Source organism: Crotalus tigris, unplaced genomic scaffold (genome assembly GCF_016545835.1).
Source record: "Crotalus tigris isolate CLP2741 ecotype Arizona unplaced genomic scaffold, ASM1654583v1 scf7180000017668.6805642782:7212621, whole genome shotgun sequence".
Taxonomy (NCBI): domain Eukaryota; kingdom Metazoa; phylum Chordata; class Lepidosauria; order Squamata; family Viperidae; genus Crotalus; species Crotalus tigris.
This window is the reverse complement of record NW_024096554.1, coordinates 4,323,744-4,351,474: the sequence shown is the minus strand read 5'-3', so window position 1 is coordinate 4,351,474 and position 27,731 is coordinate 4,323,744. Positions and strand designations below refer to the sequence as shown.

Below are 27,731 nucleotides of genomic sequence, written 5' to 3'. Positions count from 1 at the left end.
TCTACCTCACATCCTAGGGCACCTAGACAACTACTTGTGGGTGCCCCGGTTTGGACTCGCAATTACGGGCCTGGTCATACATGGGTCCCCGCTTCTATTTCCAGGGTCACAGGTCCTCTATCCTACGAGGTAGCCCTGGACAACGGTCGTGTCCTGCGTCGGCACATCGACCAACTCCGCCCTAGGCGGGATCTTTCAGATGAGACTCCTGGGTCTTTTCCAGGGGGGGAGGGGGCCTCTTTAGAACAAAGGGAGGGGCACGAGCTGCTGCCCACCTCCAATGATGGAGCCACAAACGGCCCATTCCAAGATTCCGCGAGTGCCCCAAACAGGAATTCTAAGAGCCTATCCAACTACCAGGCATTCACGCCTACTCCAGCCAGGGAGTCACCCCGGGGGTACAATCACTATTCACCTGCACAGCACAGTACTCCAGTCAGGGAGGATACCCGGGAGCATCCCAATAAATCATACCCCGCAAGAGAGCTGGCACATAATCCCCAGAGTTGGCCTGACCTTACCCCAAGTCCTACAGGGGGTCAAACATACAGGGAGGTGGTCGAGGAACCAAGTCCCGACCGCAACACCTCTAGCCCAAATCAGGGAGTAACTGAGTTTTGGGAAGGTACAGAAACCCACACGAGCCCGGACACAGAACGGGGTTTAGGGAATGGACAGCCTCCTGACAGGTCTTGGACGGACCTAGGAGGTTCTACAGAGACTCCCAGCAGTGGCTATCACTTCAAGGGGCCCGAGGGCCTACAGCTAGGCAGGTCAACCAGGTCACAAAGTGACAGAAGCCCTGGCCTGACGAGCCCGGTGGGCGAGCGAGCAGGCCAGGCATTGGGGCACAGTCCTTGGAAGGCACCAAGGCATGATAAGGAGAACAGGCTCACGTCTCCCCTCAGTCAGGGAACACCTGTCAGAAACCCAGAGCTGAGAAGGTCACAGAGAGCAAGGAAATCTCCTAAATACTTAGAGGATTACATAACATTGCTGGCCAAACAAAAGCCAGTAAACAGTAGAAGCACTGGGGAGTAGAACATTGAATCAAGAAACAATTGTATGTTGGTAGTAGTCTTAGCCCGGGGGAAAGGGGTGTTATGTCCCGAGCCTTGCAAACGGGCTCGGGGCGTTTGCAGGCAGTCCCGGGCAGGTGCAAGCTGCCCGGGACCAGACAGGCTGTCGCCAGCGCCTGTGCGCATGCGCGGGTGCTGGCGCGGGAAAAGTAACACATTGACCCGGGAATTGCCTATATAAGAGGCTGGGAGCTTTTGGGCGTTGCTGAAGCCTTCACCTGTAAGCTGAACACAGAATAAAAGAAAACCTAACTACAACTGCTTCTCATGTCTGCTTTTCGCCAAGGACTCAACAGTTGGGATTAGACAAGGACTGGCTTTCTGACTGCCCACTCTGTCAAGCATTGGCCCATTAACCATAATTAATATCTGAGAGTTTCACCTAACACACCTATCATCTTACAGGAAGGACGATGTTGGCAGCCTATGTGCTGATGCTCCACTCCTTTGGGCAGATGTGTATAAAATGACCCCCACTTTGCTCTTGAATCAGGAGAAAACAAGAACTTAGTAACAAAGAAATTCACTCAAACTACTCAGAAGAACACATTAAGAATTAATGGAAAGGAAAGAAAGAGAAAGAAAGAAATGAAATTTAAAATGGGCAGGGGAGGGAAGTGTGGTTATTTATACTTTCTATGCTGCAGGAGTTTAGAACATCTAACTTGCCTCATTTTACACATTGAATTGCTGAGGCCATTAATGCTTACTCTTAGTTTCCAATCTCCAGTTTGATGAATGGATTTCTCTAGTCCCAAAGGCAATAATTAGTTAACCAGTGTGAGAGGCAAATTAACTTGGAAGAGGTATGTTACTGTTACTGCCAGTTGTTTTATGTAGAAATTGTGGAGGCACAGCACTACTGATTTCTAAAATAGTGGCTTTTAGATTTTCTGTACCTAGACACAGGGAGAACCCAGACTTTTTAAAAAACAGCTGCATTTGTCAGTTTGATGAAAAATGGGCCTCCACCATTGCTTGTGTAGGCTACATTTTCAGCGGTTCCAGCTAATGCCTATGTAAGAGCTCTGCACTAATAACTGCAGGATGGTGCCAGAGAGTGTGCCAGGACGTTGGTGGAAACATGCCTCTGAATCCCAAGCATTGGAACATAAGCAGGAGGGTGCAATTGCATTCGGATCCTGCTCAAGTGCTTCCTGTGAGCATCTGGCTGCTCCTTGCAAAAAGAGAACACTGGACTGTTTGGTCTTCTAGTCTGATTTAGCAAATAACATCATTTTGTTGCTATGGCAAAATGCCAGGGGCAGGCAGAAAACAGATCAGAGCAGACATAACAGAAAGTACACAAAGTTTAAGGTACAGCCAGATTGTAGCAATTGTTGTCCCAATAAAGGAGAATATTTTTTAGCTAAGGGTTGAAATGAAGAATCCTTGGTACTCTCTGAGCTTGGTTGTTTTCTTGTAGATGTTTCATAACCCAAATCTGACTGTCATTGCAAAAAGAAAGAAAGCTCAGAGAATACCAAGGACCCCTCAAATTGTTGTCCAACCTGACAGCTGAGGTTGCTAACTTCTAAAGTAGGTTCTATTATTTTCATTTTTAACAGCAGTTTACATTTGATAATGTGGGTAGCAGATACATTATTAGTAATACTGCTCATTTTCTTGGTATAATCACCTCCAAGTATTTGTATTATTAAGAACAGGAGAAAGCTAGGTTTCATTTTTTTTCCTCCCACCTTGGCCATTTTTAAAAATTATATTGCCACCAGCCTCTTCTTGCTTCAGTCTTGAACCAAGGATTTCAGGTAGCCTTAGCTGTATTCCATGGCAGGGAAGGGACACAGAGGAGATATTTCTAATAAATTGCATTCTGGACATTATTCATTTCAAAAGTCATGTTAAACATATAAGTTATTAATGAGAATAATTCCATTCAAAACAAAACAGTTAAAAGTGCTAAACCCGTTGGCTAGGTCACAGGTCGGCAACCTGCAGCTCCGGAGCCTCATGTGGCTCTTTGAGCCTTCCCCTGTGGCTCCCAGCTTCCTCTGCCTTTGCAGAGAGAGACAGACAGAGAAAGGCAATTACACTTTCCTGCTTCTCTCTCTCTCTCTCTTTCTCTCTCTCTCTGTGTGTGTTTGTGTTTTTGTGTGCGTGTGTTTTTGTGTGCGTGTGTGTTTGTGTGTGTGTGTGTAAAACAGAGTGCACTCACAGTGTTCTCCGAGGAGCTGAAAAGCTTACTGGGCAGAGCTCCTCCCTTTGCTGCGTCTCTGCAGGAAGCAGGAAGCAGGAAGGGCAGGAGAGAGCTAGCTAGCCCAGCTAGGCTGACTCAGGAATTCTGGGAGTTGAAGTCTATGAGTCATAAAAGAGACTAGGTTGCTTACCCCTGAGCTTGTTGGACAACAGCTTGAAGCTTGCCAGGTGAGCAGCAGATAGGAGGGGGGGAGAAAGAGAGAGAGAGAAAGAGAGAGGGGGGAGGGGGAGAGAGAAAGTGGGGGAAGAGGAGTGGCAGACCAAGGGCAGATAGAGAGGGAGAGAGACAGAGAGAGAGAGAGAGACCCTTTTGACATCTAAAATGAAGATAACACTGCATATATCCTTTTTTTTACCTGTGTGTGTATGTAATTTTATTCTCTTAAGCATTCTCTTGGTGATCATTGTTTTAATAGTATGGATATTCCCAAGAGTCATATTTTTACTTTTATTTTTAATGTGTGTGTGTGTGTGTGTGTGTGTGTGTGTGTGTGTACAGTGTGCAGTGTTATCTTCATTTTAGATATCAAAAGGGTTTTGCGGCTCCCGGTGTTTTGTTTTTGGTGGGAAACGGGTCCAAGTGGCTCTTTGAGTGTTTTGGGTTGCCTACCCCTGGGCTTGGTCATGATAAAGAATCGGTTCTAGCGTTCTGTTACATCTAAAAAGGAGGGTTTTCATTGATCTGGCTAGTAATTTTATAGCTAAAGTCTTAAAAATTAACATTTCTTGCCATTGTTTAAACTTCAGAACAATACCTTTTCATACTTATTTATTTAATTTATATGCCTCCAATTTTACTCTGCAAAGTGATAATACTTCCTTATTCCACACTGTTCCATTGTTTTCATCTTTGCAGGTTCTGAGGTATTTCGACTACGTTTTCACTGGCGTCTTCACCTTTGAGATGGTCATTAAAGTAAGTGAGAAGGGTTTTCTTGAGTCAATTGGAAGACAGTGGACAGTTTCATATTCATAGACAGATCTTTATCATCTCTTTTCAAGAAAATGAAGACCTTCCCAAACATTTCTGGGAGCAATTTCTCCTTTGACAATTTTCTTCCTTCAGTGCCTTGTAGTTAAAGTCATGCTTGAGTTTTCTTTAGCCTGCCACTTGCTGGAAGCTGAGAGGTTTTTTCAGGATTGTTATTAAATATTTTAAATACATGATTAAATATTTTTAAAACTTCAATAAATGAAGGAACTCTGATCTTTGAGGAAGTCAGTTGGGATGATCCTTAAGACTTATTACAACTTTTTCAACAAAATACTGTAGGAATTCTGGGAGATGCAATTCATCACATCTGGAAGACACCAGTTTAGGAAGTTGCTCTAGAAATTTCTCTTTCCTGCTGGGAAATTTTGTGATCGCAATAAAGTAATGTCGAGTGCATTTTCATTCTGCAATTTGGCTAACCCCTTTTCTGCAGCTTGTCTTTCCATGGCTTTTTCTGATCCTGTCCCTCATCTGTTTCCAGTTCTTGGTATTCTGGACAAAACCCACACTAAACTATTTCAGAGTGCTGCATACAAAAATAATAAGAATTGGCTTCTGGTTCTGGATCGCAGCATACGCAGTCGAGCGAAGAGCCTTGTCTCTTCGCTGGCTGTTTTCCCCTCTGCCGGTAGACCCTTAATTGGGTTGAAAAGTCACCCTGGAGAGGCAACCACCATTGAGGAGGCCCTCATCGACTGTGGAAAGGCAGCAGCTCCTTCCACGGTCCGAGCTAGCTCCTTAGGGCCGATGGAGAAAAGATCGGCCAGTAAAATGGCCGATCATTCAGCTGCACCAGTTGAAAGTCAGAAGAACAGCTAAGCATAAAGAACCACAGTGGAGAATCTGGATGAGACCTTTCCTTCCTCCTCTTTGCCCTAACTACTCTCCTGTAAAAAGCTTTTGAACTACTTCCCTGCTTTGAGAGAGCTGCGTTTGTGTACTGGGGGGAAAAGAGCTTTGGAAACTAAAGAAATTAAACAGCTAATTTTTTATTGACTATTTAATTTTTTGGATACTTAGGGGTCCTGAAAAAATCTTACCTTTGAACATTATTATTATTACTATTCTACTTTTCATGCTGGAGATGTTTTTCTTTTTCTTGAAAAAAAAGATTTTACAGCTTACTGAGGACATCTTGTGGCAAAAATTATTACTGCAACTGTATTTCTTTTTGCTGTTTGAAAATGGTTCTGACCTTCAAATGATAATAAAAGGGAAAAGATAAAGGATTTGAAACAGCTGGGAGGTGAATTTGTCTATTAGAAATTGGAGGTGGATATTTGTTGACTCTTACTAAATACAGCCTCCACTAAAAGATTAAAAGATTTTTTCACCACTGAAATGGAGGAATCTTACCCACAGCTTGATTATGAACTTATACTGGAAAAAATCTTGGAAGCTACGGAGTATATGAAATCTTGGAGAAAAATTAAAGATGACTTTTCAGAATCACAAATTGATTCTCAAATTTTAATGGCTCAAGATATAGGCCAAGGAACAATAGAGAAGGAACAGAGTAATTCCAAAGAGGACTTTATTCAACAACATATACAACCTAAAGAGATGGAGGAACCATACCTACAACACAACTATGAATTTATACTGGAGAAATTGTGGAAACTACCGAACAAATCAATTTTACACAACCCCATATACAATTTATGGAGAATCTTGATGATCAAAGAATAACTTTAATTGAAATATCTGACTTGTCAAAAACAACAGAGACTGACATCCAGACACAAGTTACTGAAAATTGTGATAACGTGGACAATCAACTAGTAATTACAACATGGAATAAAACTGATTACACCATTCAGATGACACTGGAAGAAAGGGAAGAGAACTTTGACCAGTCTGAAGTGTTGAGAAATACCTCTATTCAAATATTGAGGTTCGATGACGTAGAAACTTTACTATGAAACCGGTTTGGCACAGAAAGAAACCTAGAGTTAGATTTAAAAATGTGTTTTAAAATTTTATTTAACGGGTTAAAAAAACTTTAGAGATTTTGACTTTAATAACTAATGGTGTACATGAATTCTGTAAGAGGATATCCTTTGTAATAATATTTAGTTTTAGATATGATAATTATTTGGAGGAATAAATTTTACTTAATGGGTTAAAAAGACTTTTTATAGATATAGATTGATTGATAGAATGTATATTTAAAATAGATAGAAATGTATATTTTGGACTGATATTTTTATTTCAAATAAAAGACAATTATTTTGTAATAGAAGGAGAATAAGAGGGATTGGTGATAAGAGAAGGAATGGTATTAATAAATGATTTATTAGATTAAGAAATAGATTCTATGTGGAAAATATAAGAATGTTATTGTGGGAATAATATATTTATTCTAGATATAATTATTATGTTAGGGAAAAGGGAAATGAGGGATACCCAAAGTATTAATAATATGTTTATTCAAGGCTAATTGGAATATGGTAATTGTAAATTAGTAAAGCTTAAAAACAGGATTTGGATTTTTATAACTGAAATGTGATTGATGTCTGATTTGATTGATTGAACTCTATTTAGAAATGTATTAATTTGAATATGTAATATTATATGAAGGAAATAGAGAGGGAACTTTTAATGAAATAACCTGAGTTATATATGCGTGATTTTGCTTTTGGATGTTTAAGGGCGCCATCTCCACGTTGTTTCCTAAATACCTTGATGTAAAAACTAAAAAAATCGATAAAATTTGTTTTAAAAATAAATTAATAATAATAATTAAAAAAAATAATGAAAAGTTTTGTATTAAAAAGAGTAGAATTATCCAAGACCAAGCCAATTAACTGAGTATGCCAACATCATTCAATATGGGAATAGCATTAGCTGAGATGTTAGTGGAATCTCAGTTTATAATGACAAAAACGGTAACTTCCTCTTTATGGGTGGCAAGTGTTGGCCTCTATAGGAACAGAATATAAAACAGTTTCTTAAGCAAAAAAAGAAAATTGGACTTTTTTTAGCAGAAGTTTTTGCACATCCCTATCACTTCTCAAATGTCACTCCTACTGAACAGAGTTTCTAAAAGAAGATACAGTGTTAGGAAGCAAAATTGTCCTTGTAATTTTTTTTTTCAAATAAATTCTTAGAATTAAAAGGCACTGAGTTTTTTTTTTTTAGTTCAAGGTTCTATAGTGATTATTTAAGAAACTTTCTATCCTGTAAATTTGTATTATTTAAGTTACCTTTCACTTTTCCTCCAGGAGATCAAAGCAGTGTACACAGCACTTTCTCCCCTAGTTTTTTGTCAAAACAATCCAGTGAGGTCAGGTGAGCAAAAAGTTAGTTACTGGGCTGAAAGAATTACCCTTTGAGCTTTTATAGACTTGAACTGAGTCTTTTCAGTCCAACACGTTAACTAATTCACACATAATACAGTACTTGTATTATTCAAGTAATAGATTTTATATGGCGTGAAAAGGCCTTCTGTGGGACAACAAAGAGGCCTCCTTTTCAGCAGCTGATGGTCAGTACCGGTAGTTACTAAGCAGATTTTATTTCCTTTTTGATAACCATGTCTTATAAACAGTTATAAATAGGTTTATAGGAACCTATAAATCTGCTTTGCCCCAATCACTAGCTCTCACTTTTTGGACATGTATCTAGTATAAGCTAGTTAGGCAAGTTCTAGCATCACAACAGACCTACCCAAACTAATCTTTTTATCCCCTTTATCCTGCTGCTTGTGTCAGAATGATATCAAATAAGGGCAGTCCAAACTGATTCCTTTTTTTAGGCATGCATGCAATGTTGTAACACATATTAAAAAAAGAAGTGGGATTTGTGTTATAGTGCCCCAATTCTGGTTTTGTCAGTCTGACATGGCCTCTTCTGGTGGTACTCCTGCTGATTCAACTTTACTGTAATGTAAAACAAATTTGACAGAATTAACTTCCTAAATAAACCTCTGACGGCATTTTTTGTTTACTAATTTTAAAATGAAATTATAAGTATCTGTATTGTTACATCCATCTCCCACAATACCACCAGCAACTGAAAATACCTCTTAAGCGAATTATCTTTGTCCATATGTATTTGCATATAAGCTAACTGCAGCCTCATTAATGGGACTTGAATGCAAAGAGCTCATAATCAGAAAATGGAGCTTAGGTGATTCTATTCTTATGAGTATAAAGTATAAGAACTTTCCCTTATCTTTCTTTAGATGATTGATCAGGGATTAATACTGCAAGATGGCTCTTACTTTCGGGATCTTTGGAACATCCTGGATTTCATTGTGGTTGTTGGAGCGCTGATGGCCTTTGCTTTGGCGTAAGTATCTGCATTTTTTGGTTGGGTTCAGATCATTTTACATACGTGAGAACCATGCTACCAATGCTCAGAATTTCTTTGGCTTCTACTTCAAAAAAAACATCATATCACTTAAAATAGCATGCTTGTTTCCCTCACTGGTTTAGCCATGTCACAGAAATTATTATAATGATTAAATATGAGGAAATATATTGTATGTGACTAAAAAAATTCTAGTTGAATGGCTGGGTGGTAAGAAGGCATAACTGCAGACAAAGCAGATATATGAAGAAAATATTAATCTTGATTGACCCAGAATTTTGCCTGACCTAGACTTATTTTCTCTATATTAAGATGCATATAGCTGAACATACGATGTGAGCTTTAAAATCATACAATTTATTCAGTTCACAACAGCACAACAGAATACATACAATTTCCACCTTTTAGGGTTACCAGACCTTTAAAATGCTTATTATAGTTTTCTGGGTCTTTATATTACTGGTTTGGAGTAGAGGTTTCCATTAGCCACTACCTATTTTTTGAGGGAACACTGAATGGTCTTAAGATGTGCACCCTTCTCACCCCTTTTTCGAGAGACGACTCCTCTCACAAGAAATAAAGAAAAGGAAATTTTAAAGAAGAAAAACCTATAAAATCACATTTAATTTTAAAATTTTCAAAATGTTAATACAGTATGCAATATTGTGTTAGGTAAGTATAGTTTATAATACACAGCACATGACAAATAAGTTAAGCTTTAAAAAAATTAAAAACGTTCTGAAAAACCTTGCCAAGAATACTGCATGGACTTGTCTTGGCAATATTGAAGAATCAAACACTATTGAACAGAAGAAAAGAAAGACCACAAGACACTATTGACTTATTAAAATATTCCCCATGTTATACAGAGCCCTAAGAATATCTCAGAAAAAAATAATTATCTCAAGAGATTTGAAAGAAAGGAACTACCTTCATGCAAAATCTGATATATTCATAAAAGACTAAACTATCACTCTTTTATAAAAAAGATGTGAAAGGTATTGATTTTAAGCACAGAAGTACAAAATTAACACAGTTTTGGCCTACAGTAATTAATAATTTCTTGACCACTGAATTAAAACTCTCTGACTTTTTTCCTAGACTGTCCCCAGACTTTGGGGATAAGTACAGATGTTTATCAGATTTATTCAAGAAATGTACAGCCACTTCTTTTTCTGGTTCTCTGGAATTGCGCCTCTGATTTTAAAAGAACCAGTCAATCTATATAACTTCCTATCTTCTTTGCTTCTGGTATTCAGATTCACTACCAAATTCTTCAAAATATGTTTGAACTTCATGGTTTACTTTCAAGAAGTTACCTTAGGACTGACATTTTGTAAGACCTGGAGAATTCTATGTTATGATCCATGACCCTTCCTATAAAAGCCATAGAAACCAAACAATTTTAAATCCATAGATCTAAACTGGAGAGTATTGTAAAGCCTATAATAAAATCCTGATAGTTGGATTTCAAGAAGGGTCAGTTTGGATCAAAGAAGTAACTTGGAGATATCTCCCCAGAGCCACTTTCTTTCAAGGGGTTCCACATGTATTAATTGCCCTTGTCTGCAAATCTGAACTACTGTAGTTTGAACAAATGGTAACCAGCATGTTTCCTGTTGACTGCCTGCATTCAAACTCATAATTGCACCAAGGTGCCTAAAATAATTTTCCACTTGGAAAGATGCTAAGGATTGTTTCACCTGTCACTTGGGGCCAAATTGAACTTAATTAGAGAGATTAGGGTTTCCTGCAGTTGTTGTTTGTTTGTTTTTACTAATTAATGCTGCCAAGTAGCAACTGCTGCTTTGAAAATCAAGGAATAACAGCCAGTCACTCCTCCTGATGAATGCATGTGTACATCTGGGCTTGTAAACACATGTTTGTCACCATCACATTAAGCATTTTAAACATGTATACAACAAAAAAATGTAATATATGAAATGGCTCTTGTTAATTAAACTGTAAATGAGAGAAGGAAGCTGGGTTCTGGGGTGAAAAAATTAATGGAATGCCCGGATATCAAGGCTGTGAGATGAGGTTATTGCTCTTTTCAGATGCAAATCTTCTTCCAACAGTCTCCTTGTTCCTTTGCTCTCTGCTGATGGCCCATTTCCTGATATTTTCTGTTTTCTTTCCGCCTGTCTATCGATCTGGCTTTGTGACTGTACATCTGGGCCTTTACTCACAGGAATGCTTTGGGGTAATTATTTTTCTTGTTTATCTTTTGGGGGACCCAAGTGAGGGAAATGGGCCTTGAATGGAAGACTTTGGTTTGCTTGTCTATCTGTTACATTGCTATCAGAAAGGCTACTTGGGCTAGCACTAGGAGAAGGTGAAATGCAACTGGCTTCTCATAAAAATTTCCGAGACAAGTCCTGTTTCCAATCTGTGTTTTCCATGAGACTAGGTACAATTACAAAGCATTCTATGCATACAATTTCAGCCTATGGTATACTGACTCTGCACCAAAGACTGAGATTGTCAAGCTGTTTTAAAGAAATCAATTTCCTGCTATTTCTGGCAAAGTGTCAAAAACAGAAGTTTCAAAAACACTTCATGGAGGAGTGTGAAATGTTGCTACTCACAGCACCATAGTTGAAATGAGATAAAAACAGAACACCACTTACATTACATCAAGAGAATAGAACAGCATAGACACAGATAATTGGTTATCGTGGTATTTTTATTGCCAATGAAATGGAGTACTTTCTGCTCCATATGCAAAAAACCTCCCTTGAGTACATTTAATATACCACTTTCATTGGATTGGAGCTACCCACCAGCTATTACTAAACTGCTCAGACACCCAAATGTCTTGTGCCAGTCCTGGGTACAAAAGGACCCTTATGAGGCACTACTTGAATTATTATTTGCTAAGATGCCATTGTCTGTTTGTTTATTTCTTTATGGGGGTTATCTACTGTGCACGTCCTTGAAGTCAAGTAAATTTACCGAACACATAACATCAAAATCTGAAGTATAAATGAAGTTCCCAGGTTAACTAGGTAAAGGCAGCCCTGTCAGCATTAGCATCCAAATATTTAGAATATATAAATGTGAGTCTGATGCATCCAAGACAGATGGCTTAATTTAAGAATAAAACTTTGATGAACACAACACACACAAAAACAAAAAGGTAGTTCTTGTTTAGTGACCACTAATGTGTATGTATATGAGTGTGTGTGTATGTGTGTGTATATACAGTATATGTGTATGTATATTTGTGTGTGTATATGTTTATATAAAAATAAGGAGTAAGCATTCTATTAGATCTAAAATGGATGATTTTCATTAATCTGGCTAGTAATTTTATAGCTAAGTTCTTAAAAATTAAAATTTCTTGCCATTGTTTAAACTTTAAAGTAAGACTTTTTATATTTATGTACCGTCAATCTCACTCTGCAAAATGATAATCCTTCCTTGTCCCACTGTGTTGTAAAAGGGACCACAGCATGTTTCATTGGTGAGGAAGAAGCAAAGAGGATGACGAATTTCAAAGGCAACACAGGTCAATTTTCTCATATAAAAGCTCCTGACACAAAGGCAACAGACAGCAAATGCTGCTGAGCAGCAACTGAGGGGAACTTATAGAATTAAGGTGGTCAGGCAAGCAGTAGTTCATTTTTTCAGCTATTTTAGCACTGTTTCAGGGATCAGTGCCAGATCTGGCTGCTTTAAAGAACAAGGATCTCCATTTTTAACCTCTCAATTTCAAATGCAGTCTTTGATGGATATAATATTAAGCTTCAACAATACAGCAGGTGTGATTCATTAAAACTGCAGTCTTATCATAGCTGTAGAATTTCACTTTTTAGTGACAGTTTCCGAGGCTGAGTTTTCTGATGTTAGAAATTTCAGCATCAGGAAAAGGCAGAAGAAAGGGTTTCAAGGTCCAGGGTCGAGTCTTTCATCAAACTCCCAGCTCTGGGGGAAGTTTAAACCAATGATTGTGATGTCAGAAAGACTTATTTTAAAACGTGGAAAGGATAGAGTGACAGATGTTTCTCCACTTTCATTTCTCCCCTGCCAATTTCTTGTTGACAGACTTTTGTTCATTTTGGTGCCCCTGATACCAAACCACTCTGAGAGATGGTTTAGGATTGCCCGGTTCATCTATAATTTTATTGAGTAACTATGTGGTTTTCAATTTAAAACTAAAGCAAGGTATCTGATCTTTACCCCACTGACACTATCCTTAGCAAATGTGAACTCTACAAAAGCTGGAACAGAGATCATAATTGGCCTTTCTGCCCAGCATCTAAGTTTGATTGCAAGAGTGTGACTCATCTCCCGAGATCATTAAAAGCTGTTATTGTGTGAAGTCATGACGTATTGCCATAAATGATAGCATGAATCTGTGAGAAATAATTGTTCTGGTTACAAAATGCTGAAAAATATTGAGATGTGTGTATGTGTGTGAGAGAGATAGGCTAGATAATAAGGTAGATTACCCATCAACATTTCAAATTTTCTTTTACTAGAAATTCATAATCGTTCCCATTTTATATTTGGAAGACATAGAAGCTGTCTAGAAAGCATTTTTGGTTCTGTATACTCCATCAAAAAAGAGGATTTTCATTTCCAAAGAGAGGTTTCAAAATGTATAGTTTTGTGTAAAGTGTTCCTGTACAGGTGCAGTGCACATTACTACAACTTTATAGAACTATACCAAACTGGAGAAAACCATAGCTGGTGTTTGCTTATCAATGAACCAAAGTAAATAGATAGGAAAAGGGAATAAACAAATTGTGAAGATAATATGGGTCTGAAAGAAAGGGTCCTTTTAATGCCATGTCACTCTCCCCACACCCTCAACTTTGAGTCTCTCCCTATCACTTTGAGAAAAGAATAGGTGACAGAAACATTTTCTTTTCTAAATGCTTTTCTGTAAGAATCTCCATCTCATTTTGTAATTATAGGCTACTTTTACACCGATTAATATAGGACTAGAAAGTTGAAGCAACTACATGATCAGACCCAATTTTTTGGCATTTTTGTTGGAGTCATTAAATGAATCACCATGCTCATTAAGCAAATGGTGCAGTCTTTAAGCAGACAGCATGGTCATAAAGTGAGCCCGTTCTTTCAAATGAGCATTTTTGCTTCAAACCAGTAAAAAAATACCAGAAACCATTAAAAAAAAAGTCACAAATTGCAGTCCTGTGACTGTGGGACACTGCAATGATCATAAGGCAAGTTGGTTGCAAAGTGCCTAAAATGAGTCACAGGAGGGGGGTGGGGATGAAACCATTTATGAGGGCCAGAAATGTTTTATGGGCCATAAAGCACCTGTTCTGAAACCATCATAACTCTGGAAGGTTGTAAAACCGCAGTTGTACGTCAAGCACTTCCGGTGTTGGTCTGAGAGGCCTAAGCAATGATTATTTCTTAAATATGAGCACTATACCAGGTCTTTTTTATATATATATATGGTGTGTGTGTGTGTGTGTATAATTTTTTAATTTTCTATAATTTTCCCCTCTGTAATTGGACAGGAAAATAATATGTCAAATAAAATAATAGCTAGATATTAGCATCAATTATAATTTAGAATTTAATTGCCAGCAGAGCAAACAAAGCTTGCATCTCTCTTTCATTCTCTCTTTCTCTGTCTCTCATAAAAATACTAATTTGGTTTATTGTTAATTTGTGAACAAAGAACACTGTGAATAAAATCTATACAAAGTTTTAGAGGGAAGTGGCTAGTGCTATGCAGTTTAAGAATACACATCATGAACTGGCAGATGATAAAGGAGATTCGATAGTGAAAGCTAAACTTTCTTTGGGAAAATTTATTTTCCATTACTAATCTTTTCATAGAATAATTCCTGATATGTTTTAAGGAACCCTTGCTTTTTCCAGAACAGGTTTTGACTGAAATCATGTGCCTGTGGGCGTTGTTGTTTTGGGATGCCGTAGGCCTCACCAACAAAGAACCTTTCTAATTTATATTGGGAAGCAGTGTAGTGAAGTTGGAGGAGATGAACTTAATGTCCTAAAAGATGAGTGTAAGGGATAATACACAAATAAAAGTGTCTTATCCCTACTGTTTCCTTGAAGCTAAAAAGATACCTCCAGAGTATTTTTAGATGCTACTATTCCTACTGAACTCTGTAGATGGGTACAAAAACACAGGACTTTTTCTTTCCATGTACTTCCTGAAGTTCATATTTTACGCTTCAGACCATTTTTCAGTCTGAAAATGGTGATTAATAGCTATATGCTGATTAATAGCTAATGGAGATCTTTTCTTCAATAATTTGATTGAGGATACCCTAGTTATGACAACCATTAACAGAGGGATAGAATCAAGATCACAATGCCCTGGTAAGGCCACACTTGGAATACTGCATCCAGTTTTGGTCACCAGGATGTAAAAAAGATGTTGAGACTCTAGAAAGAGTACAGATAAGAGCAACAAAGATGATTAGGGAACTGGAGGCTAAAACATATAAGGAGCGGTTGCTAGAATTGGGTATGTCTAGTTTAACGAAGAGAAGGACAAGGGGGAACATGATAGCAGTATTCCAATACCTCAGGAGCTGCCATAAAGAAGAGGGAATCAAGCTATTTTCCAAAGCACCTGAAGGCAGGACAAGAAGCAACGGGTGGAAACTAATCAAGGAGAGAAGAAACCTAGAACTAAGGAGAAACTTCCTGACAGTGAGAACAATTAATCAGTGGAACAGCTTGCCTCCAGAAGCAGTAAATGCTCCAACACTGGAAGTTTTTAAGAAGAGACTGGACAGCCATTTGTCCGAAATGGTGTAGGGTTTCCTGCCTGAGCAGGGGGTTGGACCTGCAAGGTCCCTTCCAACTTTACTACTATTATTATTGTTGTGTCCTGAGCCTGCAAAGGCAGACTCGGGACGTTGCAATGGTCCCGGGCAGTTGCAAGCTGCCCGGGACCAGACTGGCTGGTGCCAGCGCTCGCACACATGCGCGAGGCACGCAGCGCGCCTAAATGTTGCTTTTTGGCCCGGGGATCGTCTTTAAGAGAGGCTGAGAGGTTTGTTCTGCTCAGAGTTGTAACGGGGGCTACTGAAGACCAATAAAGAGTTCCTGAAACCACAGAATGTCTCATGCCGTCATTGCCATTAACTGAGGACTCAACACTGGCGACGAAGGTGGGATTGCCTTACAATTACACAAAAGATTGTAAGCTTACCCTGGAGTCCTGAGACAGCGAGGAAACGGCGTTAAATTCAGCAACTGCCTGCCAATACAGCTTCGTTGAAGGTAAGCTGGCTGATAGACCCTTCCTGCTTTACTGAAGATGGCAAAGATAGGGAAACTTTCTGAGTTTGATGTTACACATCCAGAAAGATGGGAATCTTATGTGGCCTGAGCAGAAAATATTTCAGAGTAAATCAAATGAGAAAAGAGGGCTTAATGACCGCCATCCTGCTGTGTGTTTGTGGTCAAGATGCATTTGAAATTGCTGAAAACTTAGTAGCCCCTGCACCTCTTGAATCTGTTACCTACACAGATTTAAAGAAATTATTAAAAGAGCATTTTCAGCCCAAGTTGTAGGTTATTGCATGGAGACACACTTTTGAACAGAGGGATCAACGGGCTGATGAGTCAGCTAAAGAGTACATTGCTGCATTAAGAAGAGCAGCTAAACATTGTGAGTTTAAAGACTTAGAGGAAAGACTGAGAGACAGATTTGTATGTGGGCTGAGAAACAGAGATGTGCAGCAAAGACTTTTTGCTAAAGAGGATATATCGTTCCAAGATGCCTTGAGAGAGGTTACTGCAGAAGAGGCAGCAAGTGGGGCAATCAAGAATATGAAGCCTATCAGAAGTACTCCAGAAGCTGTTTTCGTGCACCACGAGGGAGTCCAAGGAAGCTCGGAAGAGGAACCTGATGAAGAAGTAGATCATCTCTACCCAGCCAAAGAAGGGAAGCAGAGGGAAGGCAAAGAAAAGGCTTCACCTGTACCCAAGTGCTTTGGATGTGGAGGTCGCCACAAGAGGACCGACTGCAGGTTTTGTTCTGCAATCTGTAGAGCATGTGGAAAGCAAGGCCACATAGCAGCTGTGTGTCTGGGCTGTCAGAAGGTACAACCCTGAGAAGAATTGCGCCTGAAAGGTACCAGGGACCCCAGCCAAAACAGGGTGGGTTTCTGTGCTTCACGAAGAAGCATTTATAGGACAGGCACACACAAGCCACTCAAAAAGAAACTGTCACTTAATGTGAAGTTGCAAGGGGTTCCATTGGTCATGGAACTAGACACTGGGTCTGCACTTTCAATTATCTCCATTCACACGTTCAGAAAGATTTGTTCTGGTAGTGGTTTTCAGGCCAAGCTTAGGCCCTCTAATATAGTGCTAACAGACTTTCAAAACTCCAAAGTGTGTGTTAAGGGGGAGGCCACCCTTAATGTACAGTATAAGGATTTTGAAGGTCCATTAGATGTATTGATAGTGGGGGGTGAGCGCACGAATCTCATAGGACCCGATTGGTTTGAGGCCTTGGGAATACAAGTTACAGGGCTCAATAGCATGCAAACAGTAGATTTATAGGAAGTCTGCAAAGAATTTGCAGATGTTTTCGGCCCACAGCTGGGCACATACAAAGGGCCCCCAGTCTCTTTGAAGTTGGACCCCCACTCCTATCAGAGTAAAGGCAGATTACAAATGCACTCTCAATAAGGCATTGCAACAACATGCCTATCCTGTACCTGTAGTCAGCCATATTCTGGCCTCCCTCAAGGGGGGGGGCGTGTTTTTGCAAAGCTTGCCTTAGCACAGGCTTATCAACAAGCTGCCTGTTGATGAAGCTGCTGCTGTAGCACAAACCATTGTAACTCATAGGGGGGCATTCAAAGTCAAGAGACTACAATTTGGAGTAAACGTGGCTCCTGGAATTTTCCAAAGTGTAATGGAAAATACTTTGAGGAGTATACCAGGGGTTTGCCCCTATTTTGATGATGTCTTAATTGCTGGAGACTCCACCCAAAATCTAGCTGAGAGATTGAGGGCTGTCCTGCTGCGGTTCCAGAAAACAGGACTCAAGCTTAAAAAGGACAAATGTAAAATTGGGGTGCCTTCTACAGATTTCCTGGGATTCAAAATTGATGCCAATGGGATTCATCCTGCTGAGTCCAAATTAAAAGCTATCATGCAAGCTCCTAGACCTAAGTCCAAAGCTGAACTGCAAGCTTTTCTAGGACTCTTGAATTTTTATAATTCATTCATTCCTAACAAGGCTAATGTAGCTGAACCTGGACAAACAGGCAGTGTGGCAGTGGTCACAGGCACATGAAGCAAGCTTCAATGAGGTTAAGGCCTTACTAACGTCCAACAATGTGCTTGCACACTTCAATGAAACTCTTCCTGTGTGCATCGCTTGTGATGCTTCTCCTTATGGAGTAGGAGCAGTACTCAGTCACCTCAGACCAGATGGAACTCAGGTTCCTGTTGCATATTACTCCAGAATCTTGTCTTCTGCTGAAATGAATTATGGCCAGATAGACAGGGAGGCCTTAGCTGTTGTTGCTGGAATTAAAAAATTCCATGATTTTTTATATGGCAGACATTTCACGGTCTACACTGATCATAAGCCTTTGTTGGGGTTGTTTACCACTAACAAACAGACCCCTCACATCATCTCCCCCAGGATGCTCAGATGATCAATATTCCTGTCAGCCTATGACTTTTCTCTAATTCACAAACCTGGCAAAGAAATGGGCCATGCTGATGGCCTCAGTAGATTACCCTTACAAGTAGTAGAGGCTGATCCGGCCCCAGCAATCAACATCCTTTCAATTCAGGCACTGCCTGAATCACCTCTAAACGCCAGGGATGTGGCTGCTCACACTCTCTCGTGTCTTATCCTGGGTTTTGTCTGGATGGCCAGAGAGTTGTCCAGGCACTGAGTTTCAGAGTTTCTGGCTGAAAAGGAACGAGATATCCACCTTCCAGGGTTGTCTGCTGTGGGGCAGCAGAGTTGTCATTCCTACCTCAATGAGGTCTAGGGTCTTAGGTTCCCTTCACGAGGGTCATCCTGGCATTGTACGAATGAAGGCGCTTGTGCGCAGCCATTTGTGGTGGCTTGGGTTAGACAAGGAAATTGAGGCTAAGGTGCACGCTTGCCACCTTTGTCAGCGCTCACGCCCAGAAATGCCTCAGGCTCCTGTGCATAGATGGGAAGAAACACAGTCTCCATGGTCTAGGGTATACATCGATTACACTGGGCTCTTTCAGGGTCAATTCTTCTTGGTCCTGGTTGATAGCTATTCAAAATGGCTTGAGGTTGTACCTGTCTCTTCCACCACCACTGCAAAGACTATCCAAGTACTGAGGGGGATTTTTGCTGCACATGGGCTTCCGGATGTTTTGGTGTCTGACAATGGCCCTCAATTCACTTCTTCCGAATTCCAAGCTTTCTTACAGGCTAACATGATTCGTCACGCCACCTCTGCACCCTTCCGGGATGGCTCAATGGATGGTCCGCATCACCAAGGATGCTTTAAAGAAACTGACCTATGGGGACTGGCATCACAGATTGGCTGACTTCCTCCTTGCTTACCGCACTACACCTTCCACTTCTACGGGGAGAAGCCCAGCTGAACTTCACTGGGGGCGCAAACTGACTACTAAACTTGACCAGTTGCACCCGGACAGATTGCCTCCTAGGGGTACACAACCCAGGGCACCGAGGCAATTACAAGTGGGTGCCCCAGTATGGACCCGTAACTACGGGCCAGGTCACTTGTGGGTTCCTGCTCTAGTTTGTAAGGTTACAGGTCCTTTGTCCTACGAGGTCTCCTTGGATGACGGTCGTATCCTGCGACAGCTTATCGACCAGCTGCATACAAGACTGGACTTACCTTCTGAGACTCCTGGTTCCTTTCTAGGGGGGAGGGGGACCCCTATGGGCAAAGGGAGGGGTGTTGGAAGCAACCAGGCCCCAACAGAGAGGCCACAGACGGCCTATCACAAGATTCCGCGAGTGTTCCGAACAGGAATTCAGGGGAACCAGCTAGCACACAGGCTACAGTGCATACTCCAGCCAGGGAGTCACCCCGGGGGCATAATCATTACACACTTACACCTTTCAGCACTCCAGTCAGGGAGAATAACTGGGAGCATCCTAATAACTCAAACATTGCAAGAGAGCTGGCACACAATCAACGCAATTGGCCCAACTTCGCCACCGTCCCCAGAAAAGGACACTTCCACAGGGGAAGTGATAGGGCCAAATCCAGATCCTGAACCCTCTGGTTCAACGGAGGGGGCAACTGAGTTTTGGGACAGTACTGAAATTACAGACAGTCCTACTATGGAACTGGGGAGTGGAGGAAGGCAGCCTCATGCTAGGTCCAGTGTGGGCTCGAGAGGCTCTTCAGAGTTGCCCAAAAGTGGCAGCCTTCTAGAGGGGCCAGAACGCCTGCAACTAGGCAGGTCAACCAGGTTAGAGAGAGAGCAAAGTCCTGGTCTGATGAGCCTGGTGGGCAAGCAAGCAGGCCAGGCAGTGGGGCATGGTCCATGGGGGCCAACAGGGTCTGAAAAAGGGGGTGAACCTATAGCCTCCTCTGGACAAGGTGTATCTGGGAATTATCAGGGCCTACGGAGATCACAGAGAGAAAAGAGGTCTCCCAAATATCTTGAAGATTTTATAACTCTGCTGGCAAAGCAGAAACAGTAAGAGGGTGTTTCTATGGAAGCCGGAAAAGGGGACACTGGGAATTAATCCCCAGAACAATAGCATGGTACCATTGAGCAAGGGTGGGCACGTGTTGAGATCGCATGTAATTATTCATGTAGTCTTAGCCGGGGGGGGGGGAAGGGGTGTTGTGTCCTGAGCCTGCAAAGGCAGGCTTGGGACGTTGCAATGGTCCCGGGCAGTTGCAAGCTGCCCGGGACCAGACTGGCTGGCGCCAGCGCTTGCGCGCATGTGTGAGGCGCGCAGCGGGCCTAAATGTTGCTTTTTGGCCCGGGGATCGTCTTTAAGAGAGGCTGAGAGGTTTGTTCTGCTCAGAGTTGTAACGGGGGCTACTGAAGACCAATAAAGAGTTCCTGAAACCACAGAATGTCTTGCGCCGTCATTGCCATTAACCGAGGACTCAACAATTATTATTAACCTTATCTTTCTAGTGTATAGAAAGTTCTTACAATTCAGTTATGGCATTACATACTTCTGCTTATCAATATACTGTATACATGCACATATTTACTTTTGTATGAATGGTATGTTATTGCAGTTTATTACAATAGCAGAACCATCCCAGGAAAATAGATATTTTACTGCTACCTTTGGATGAAAACAAAGAGCAAGGTGATTGCTGGGATTCACCAGGCATATGAACTTATGATTCATAGTGGCATGGGGCCTTCCAACTCAGCAAGGGTGTGAAATCACCTGTTTTAACCTTGTTAGCACACTCTATCTCACAATAACAGGATTTGAAATCATGTCAATTCAAACAATAAGGGAATACTCCTGGGCTTGCACTCTTTTTCTCTCACACATACAGACACAAATATACTTTTTAATGTTCAGAGAACATTAAACTCCACTCAATAGTTCAAATTCATCAGGCTTCAAAAAGCCAATAATGTGCCCCATGCTTTTCACTCTCTATACAAAAAAATACTGTTTACTATGGCAAAAATACAGTGAGTTTAGTTTCTGTTTAAGAAGTTGTTTGTGTTTTTATCCTTTTGTCTTGATGTTTTGGGTGGCTTGTTTATCCTCCCAAATGTATAGGTCCAACAAAGGTCGTGACATTAAAACAATCAAGTCCCTTCGTGTTCTACGCGTCTTGAGACCTTTGAAGACCATCAAGCGGTTACCCAAACTCAAGGTATTTGCATGTGAAATTCAGGCAGTGACAACTATTTTTTAAAAGTAACTTTTAAAGAGTATCAAATATGAAGAATGAATGGCAATCTTTGCAATGGAGAGTTGCCCTCTATGGAGAGGGTAGGGTCTACTGGCCAGAACTGCATAGTGAAGTAGATAGCAGTAGAATTTAGCCTTATATACTGCCTCATTATGCTTTACAGTAGGCATGTCAAACTCGCGACATCACGTGACATCACGCAATGTATCGGGCTGGTTTTGCCATTGCTGGCAATGGGGTGGGCACGGCTTCCACGTGACGCATCCGGCCCACGGGCCGGCAATTTGACACCCCTGCTTTACAGCATTCTTTGGCAGTTTACAATGTCAGCCTATTGCCCCCAACAATTTGGGTCCTCATTTTACTGACCTCAGAAAGATGGAAGGCTGAGCTAACCTTGAATCCCATCAGGATTGAACTCCAGACTATGGACAGAGTTAGCCTGCAATACTGCATTCTAACCATTGTGCCACCAGGATTTCTTATCTTAAGTGGGTAAAGAAGCTAGCTTTCTCTCTAGTGCTTCACTGCACAATCAATCCTGCAAGCTATTGTTTGGATGGCTTTTGAAAACTACTGTAGTTTAATGTTCCAAACTTGCATTCAAATGCAGACAGATGAAGTTGCATGAATCAGCTCTTCTATTTCCCTGGGTAACCCTAAATCTCAGTCCTTCTCTGCAGCATCTGTGTGTACCCCTCCACTCAGGACCTGTAACTCAAGCTATAACCCACCAAATAGTTGGGTCTGTTTCAGTGACATATAATGTGGAAGGTAAGGGAAGCTTATTTCCCTACAACCCCTTCTCATCATCTAGCCAAGCTCAGAACATTGATAATGTTACCTAGTCAGCTAATGAAATGCCTTCAAGCAAGCAACCAAGCTTAAAGAGAACCAAAGATTCCATGAAGGCTGGTTCCCCACCCCTATCCCCAGATTTATGAGTGGCATAATGCACTTTCTTTATGCACCTACTAGCAACTCATAGGCACTTAGAAGATGGGGGTTTTATAACCCAGCAGGATGTCTGCTGCACCTAAGTATATATTCCTGTAAAACTACAATTGTTGAGATTGCCTTGGAAGAGAAAACAGCCATCAGGATCCTGCAAAACTACAAGTCCTAGGAATTCCTTGGAAGAAGAAACAGCTTGGTGTAAAGCAGTGGTTCTCAACCTGTGGATCGGGACCCCATTTGGGGTCGAACAACCATTTCACGGGGGTCGCCAAACAAGGCTGTCTGCCATTTTTTCCTCCTTTTCTATGGCCACGCCCCTGGCACCTGGTGATGTATAAGTGGTTGGGGGTCACCACAACATGGGGAACTGTATTATGGGGTCACGGCATTAGAAAGGTTGAGAACCACTGGTGTAAAGCTTTTTATTTCTAGAAGAGATGCACTGGACAAATCCACTTTGATGAGTGGAAGAGTCTTCCTGCCCTTTGCATACTTAGGAAAGGATACTGATTATGTTAACATAGGACTTTGCCCTGAAAAGTATTATTTATTGCAGACTCCTTCCTCCTGTTAAAGAAGAGGTGGAAAACTCTCTAGGTCCAGGATGACATTTCTGTCTTTGTGCAATCCGGTCCTTGCCTGTTTTTACCTTTCATGCAGACCTGCACAGTGATTTTTGAAGGACTGATCCAGAGCGCAAGAATAGATCTGCATATCCACAAGAATAGGCTTGCATATCCCTATAGTTGTTGCAGCTGATGTGCATTAAATAGTACCTGGGAAATAATCATGATTACACAAGATGCTATATACTGTAGCAGGCATATCAAACTGCCGGCTCGTGGACCGGATGTGTCACGCTGAAACCGCACCCACTCCATTGCCAGTAATGGGCAAAAAGTCATGATATGTCTGTCATGACATCGCGAGTTTGACATGCCTGCTATATAGCATGACAGACCCAATTATCCTCATTTGTTTGGTACGTCTCATATTTAATAAACAAATGAATAGATGCCTTCTATACAGTAAAGATTTGACAAATGCCTTAACTAATTATAGCTTTGAGGCTTTTTATGTCATCTTTGATAAGAGTATTTTTACTTAGTTAAGATGAATCACACTTTATGGTTTATCATTCTTCCTCAGGCAGTCTTTGACTGTGTTGTAACTTCTCTGAAAAATGTCTTCAACATACTCATTGTCTACAAGCTCTTTATGTTCATCTTTGCTGTTATCGCAGTCCAGCTTTTCAAGGGCAAATTCTTCTACTGTACAGACAGTTCAAAGGATACAGAGAAAGACTGTATGTAAGTACAGCATGCAGCAATTATTCATGAATTTGGGTATGGCATTATCTCATGGCCTTTCACAGTTAATATACTTTAGAAACTTAGAGGTGCTTGTAAATTCATGTTAGTTTTTTAATCATTTTCTTCTATTTTTCAACTTCTATGCTTTCACGTGTTTGGGGAACTTTCTGATTATGTAGAAACCAGTATTATATTTTTAGGTGATATTGTACTTCCAAACTGATAGATGCTTAATTATACACTGAATTATATAGAAAATTATATGGTAAAACTCTAGAAAGAAACATGACCTTAAATCCCTATTTTTAATTACTGTAAGAAACTTCTTAATGTTTTTGACCCCTTGGTTTCTATTTGTATTTAATCTGTTTCTGATGAACTTTAGAAAAAGAAAAAAGTAAGTTCAGGGGGCATAAAGATACAACAGTAGCTAGATTAATATCTGCTATTTCTTACTCTAAATTCTGCATTGCTACTCCTATCCAGTCAAGTTAATTTCTAGTATCAGAGCCAGACTGATGAAAAAGTGATATCAGAAGGAAAGATATGGAAAGATAAAATCAAAGGAGACTGGATTCACATGATCAATGTTTCTCTTCTATCCTGGGAATTGTATTTTGTGTCCCTGAACCAACGTTTTAAGCCTTTTTCCTGCCCTCTTTATTGCAAAAGTATAAGAAAAGCCTTTTATTCTCTGACACTCTTATGCTGTAGTGGAAACTATATAGACCATGAGAAAAACATGATGGAAGTAAAATGTCGACAATGGAAGCGCCATGAATTCCACTATGATAATATCATTTGGGCTTTGCTTACACTCTTCACTGTTTCCACTGGAGAAGGATGGCCTCAGTGAGTATTTTCCTTGTTCTCTTATAACTGGACTTTTCTAGCTTTTTCAAGACACAGAACCTGTTAATGAAAAAAAACCAATCAAAATCTCCTGATCACAAAATGGTAGTCATATCACTTTTTTTTCCACAAAAGAACAAGCTCCACCCTTTCCACTGAACTTTTGAAAAATTATTATAGACATCCCTGGTGTATTTCATCCACCACCCCTTTGGCTTTAGTCTCTTATGGAACCCCATCAGATTTCACAAAACACATATTGAAAAACTGCTGTACTAAGATATTAGAAATGGACTGTTGTAGTTCATCCTTAAATTATGAGAATAATCAGAACAATATTTAGTGTACTTCCTTTTTAATAATAATAAGTATATTTTTTTCCAAGGCAAATGAATGTATTTTTATTATGATACAAAGGCAGATTTCTGAGTTGTGTTGCCTTTTTTACAAAGGAAAAATTCCCCTCTTGTTCAAAGAATACATCACATAGAAAAAAAAGGACTTCTTGAGACATTTGCTGTAGGAAACAGTTCTTCTAAAGCAAATTTAAAGCCAATGTATACTTTCAAAATAATCATAGATTACTATTCTTGAACTCTTCTATGGGAGGGAAGTAACAAGGGAGTTTACAGCTGATTTTCATTAAATTGGCTTATCAAAAACTAAAGTGCCTTCAGTCAATTTACTTGTTATTTTTTGTGTATTTCACTTACGTTTGATAAATATATTATATCAAAAGAGTTTGTACACTCAATAAAACTAACTTGATCAAAATACTAAGGACTCGTTAGCATATGATTTTCACTCGTGTTTTCTCTTTCTCACTGTGTCCCCAGAGTTCTACAACATTCAGTAGATGTCACTGAGGAAGATCGTGGCCCCAGCCGTAGCAACCGCATGGAAATGTCTATTTTTTATGTGGTTTACTTTGTAGTTTTCCCTTTCTTTTTTGTTAACATCTTTGTGGCTCTCATCATCATCACTTTCCAGGAGCAAGGAGACAAAATGATGGAAGAGTGTAGCCTTGAGAAAAATGAGGTAATAAGAACTAACTAGAGTTTAATTTAATCATGTGTATGACTGGGTCTGCTTAGGGATCGATTTAACTCTGGGTGTTAGCTGAGTGAGTTATTTTTCTCCCCTCGTATTAACCTCTCCATTGACCCATTTAAGCAGATTGCAGAACATTTTATGAGAATCTTGACACCTGGAATCCTAAAAATCAATAGGCTTTTATTGTCCTGGATTTAAAGAAAAAATGTTGAATGAGGAGTTGAAAGTGGAATGAAAGTTACCTTATTTTCCACATTAAATGAAACAAATGCAGTTTTTCAACAATAACTATAAATTATTCCTTATCTTGTGTTTCTTGTTTGTTCAGATTATAACCTATGAAAAGATGGATGTTGTTTTACTTTTTTGCACTGCATAGTTGCACATTATTGGCAATAATTGTAATAATATGACTGACATATTTTTGATGTCTTTTTTCTCCTTCCAGAGAGCCTGCATTGACTTTGCTATTAGTGCAAAACCCCTCACCCGCTACATGCCTCAAAACCGACACACTTTTCAGTACCGAGTTTGGCACTTTGTAGTATCTCCGTCATTTGAATACACCATTATGGCTATGATAGCTCTTAACACTGTGGTTCTAATGATGAAGGTAAGATGAACAGATATAATATTTGAGTCAATCTGACAGTTCCAACTCCAACTCAAGTCAATATAATTTTTTTTTTAAAAAAATACAATTATCACAAGGTTGCTAGCTAGCTGTAAACAGCATTTGAGAATCATGAATGGAGTAAGCTGCCTTTGAATGAATACTGCCAGTGTTGCCTAAAATGATTGAAGCATTTCTTTATGATCTCAGGGAAGAGGGGGTGTCCTTCTCAAGTCAAGTGCTTTCAACTAAAAATTATAGGAAGAGAATCTTTCTGAATGCAACTTTAAGAAATGATGTCTCAGTTTGCTTCCTTTTCTGTTTGGTTTTTTGTAAGCCTAACAGCAGAGATTTTTATTGATTTTTAACTTGAATTGTTCTGTGAGATTTTTCAGGTGAAGTGTAGGATGAAAATGCTTTAAATATATACAAGCATAAAGTAAATGCTCTGTCAGTAAGTGATGTCTCTTCATTTCTTGGGAACTGTAATGTTAAAAATGGATCTAAAAGGGATTAAAATTGCACATTTCACACTTAATTAGTGGGAGATCAGGAAGGGTAGACTTGCTCTGGATCCCTTCATATAAGGATTATTCTCTTCAGAGGCCATGGAGTTGACCCCCTCGACTTCCTGAAATCAGATGACCTACAAATTGAACTCCAGAAAGCCACTAAAACTTTTTTCTTTAAAGAGAGTCTTGGCAGTAGAGCAGATATGAGTAGCAAATTCTCATTTTATCAGTAATGCTTAGAGCTTTGAGTCCTCATAATTTCATATTTTTACTTACTATTTTATGATAATACCTTCTTATTAAAAGAGGCAAATATAAACCATTCCTGTCCTCCCCGCTGAATTTTTCTTTTTTTCCATTATGGGAAGTTAACCATTTAAATCAGGCATGTCAAACTCGTGACATCACGTGATGTCACGCGACGTATCGGAGCTTTTTTGCCATTGCCAGCAATGGGGTGGGCGCGGCTGTGGTATGATGAAACCGGCCTGCGGGCCAGCAGTTTGACACCCCTGGTTTAAATGAAAGTTTTCAGTACCAATGAACCTCCCCCCCTCTCTCTCTCTCTCTCTCTCTCTCTCTCTCTCTCTCTCTCTCTCTCTCTCTCTCTAAGATACTTGGAACTATTTGTTTTTAGTGGTAACTGTATCTATTCACTATTTAGGATGTGCAAATCTTAAAGATATAGGCAGGCCTCCAGGATTCTTACATTAGCCTAACTGGCTCTTCTTTCTTTTCTCTTTTTGTTAGTACTATTCTGCTCCATATACTTATGAATTGGCTCTGAAGTATCTGAATATTGCTTTTACCATGGTTTTCTCATTGGAATGTGTTCTGAAAATCATAGCTTTTGGTTTCTTGGTGAGTTAAATGCATTCAGCATTAGATATTAAAACTCTGTTTACAGGCACTCTAGTTTGCATGCACTAAGAATGCTTAGGGATCACTCCTTGCCTGTAGGAATTGCTAT

General features: G+C 40.0%; 1 protein-coding gene across 3 annotated transcripts in view; it reads left to right on the top strand.

The window, feature by feature from the left end:
* The window catches only part of CACNA1E (calcium voltage-gated channel subunit alpha1 E), a 253,324-nt gene that overhangs the window by 175,410 nt on the left and 50,183 nt on the right, over nucleotides 1-27,731 (top strand). For all 3 annotated transcript variants that reach the window (XM_039337124.1, XM_039337122.1, XM_039337123.1), the window contains 8 exons: nucleotides 4,153-4,212; nucleotides 8,477-8,583; nucleotides 21,326-21,422; nucleotides 23,568-23,728; nucleotides 24,446-24,583; nucleotides 25,420-25,621; nucleotides 26,085-26,249; nucleotides 27,512-27,622. In XM_039337124.1, coding sequence (XP_039193058.1) covers nucleotides 4,153-4,212; nucleotides 8,477-8,583; nucleotides 21,326-21,422; nucleotides 23,568-23,728; nucleotides 24,446-24,583; nucleotides 25,420-25,621; nucleotides 26,085-26,249; nucleotides 27,512-27,622 — 1,041 coding nt within the window. The remainder of the gene's footprint in view (nucleotides 1-4,152; nucleotides 4,213-8,476; nucleotides 8,584-21,325; nucleotides 21,423-23,567; nucleotides 23,729-24,445; nucleotides 24,584-25,419; nucleotides 25,622-26,084; nucleotides 26,250-27,511; nucleotides 27,623-27,731) is intronic.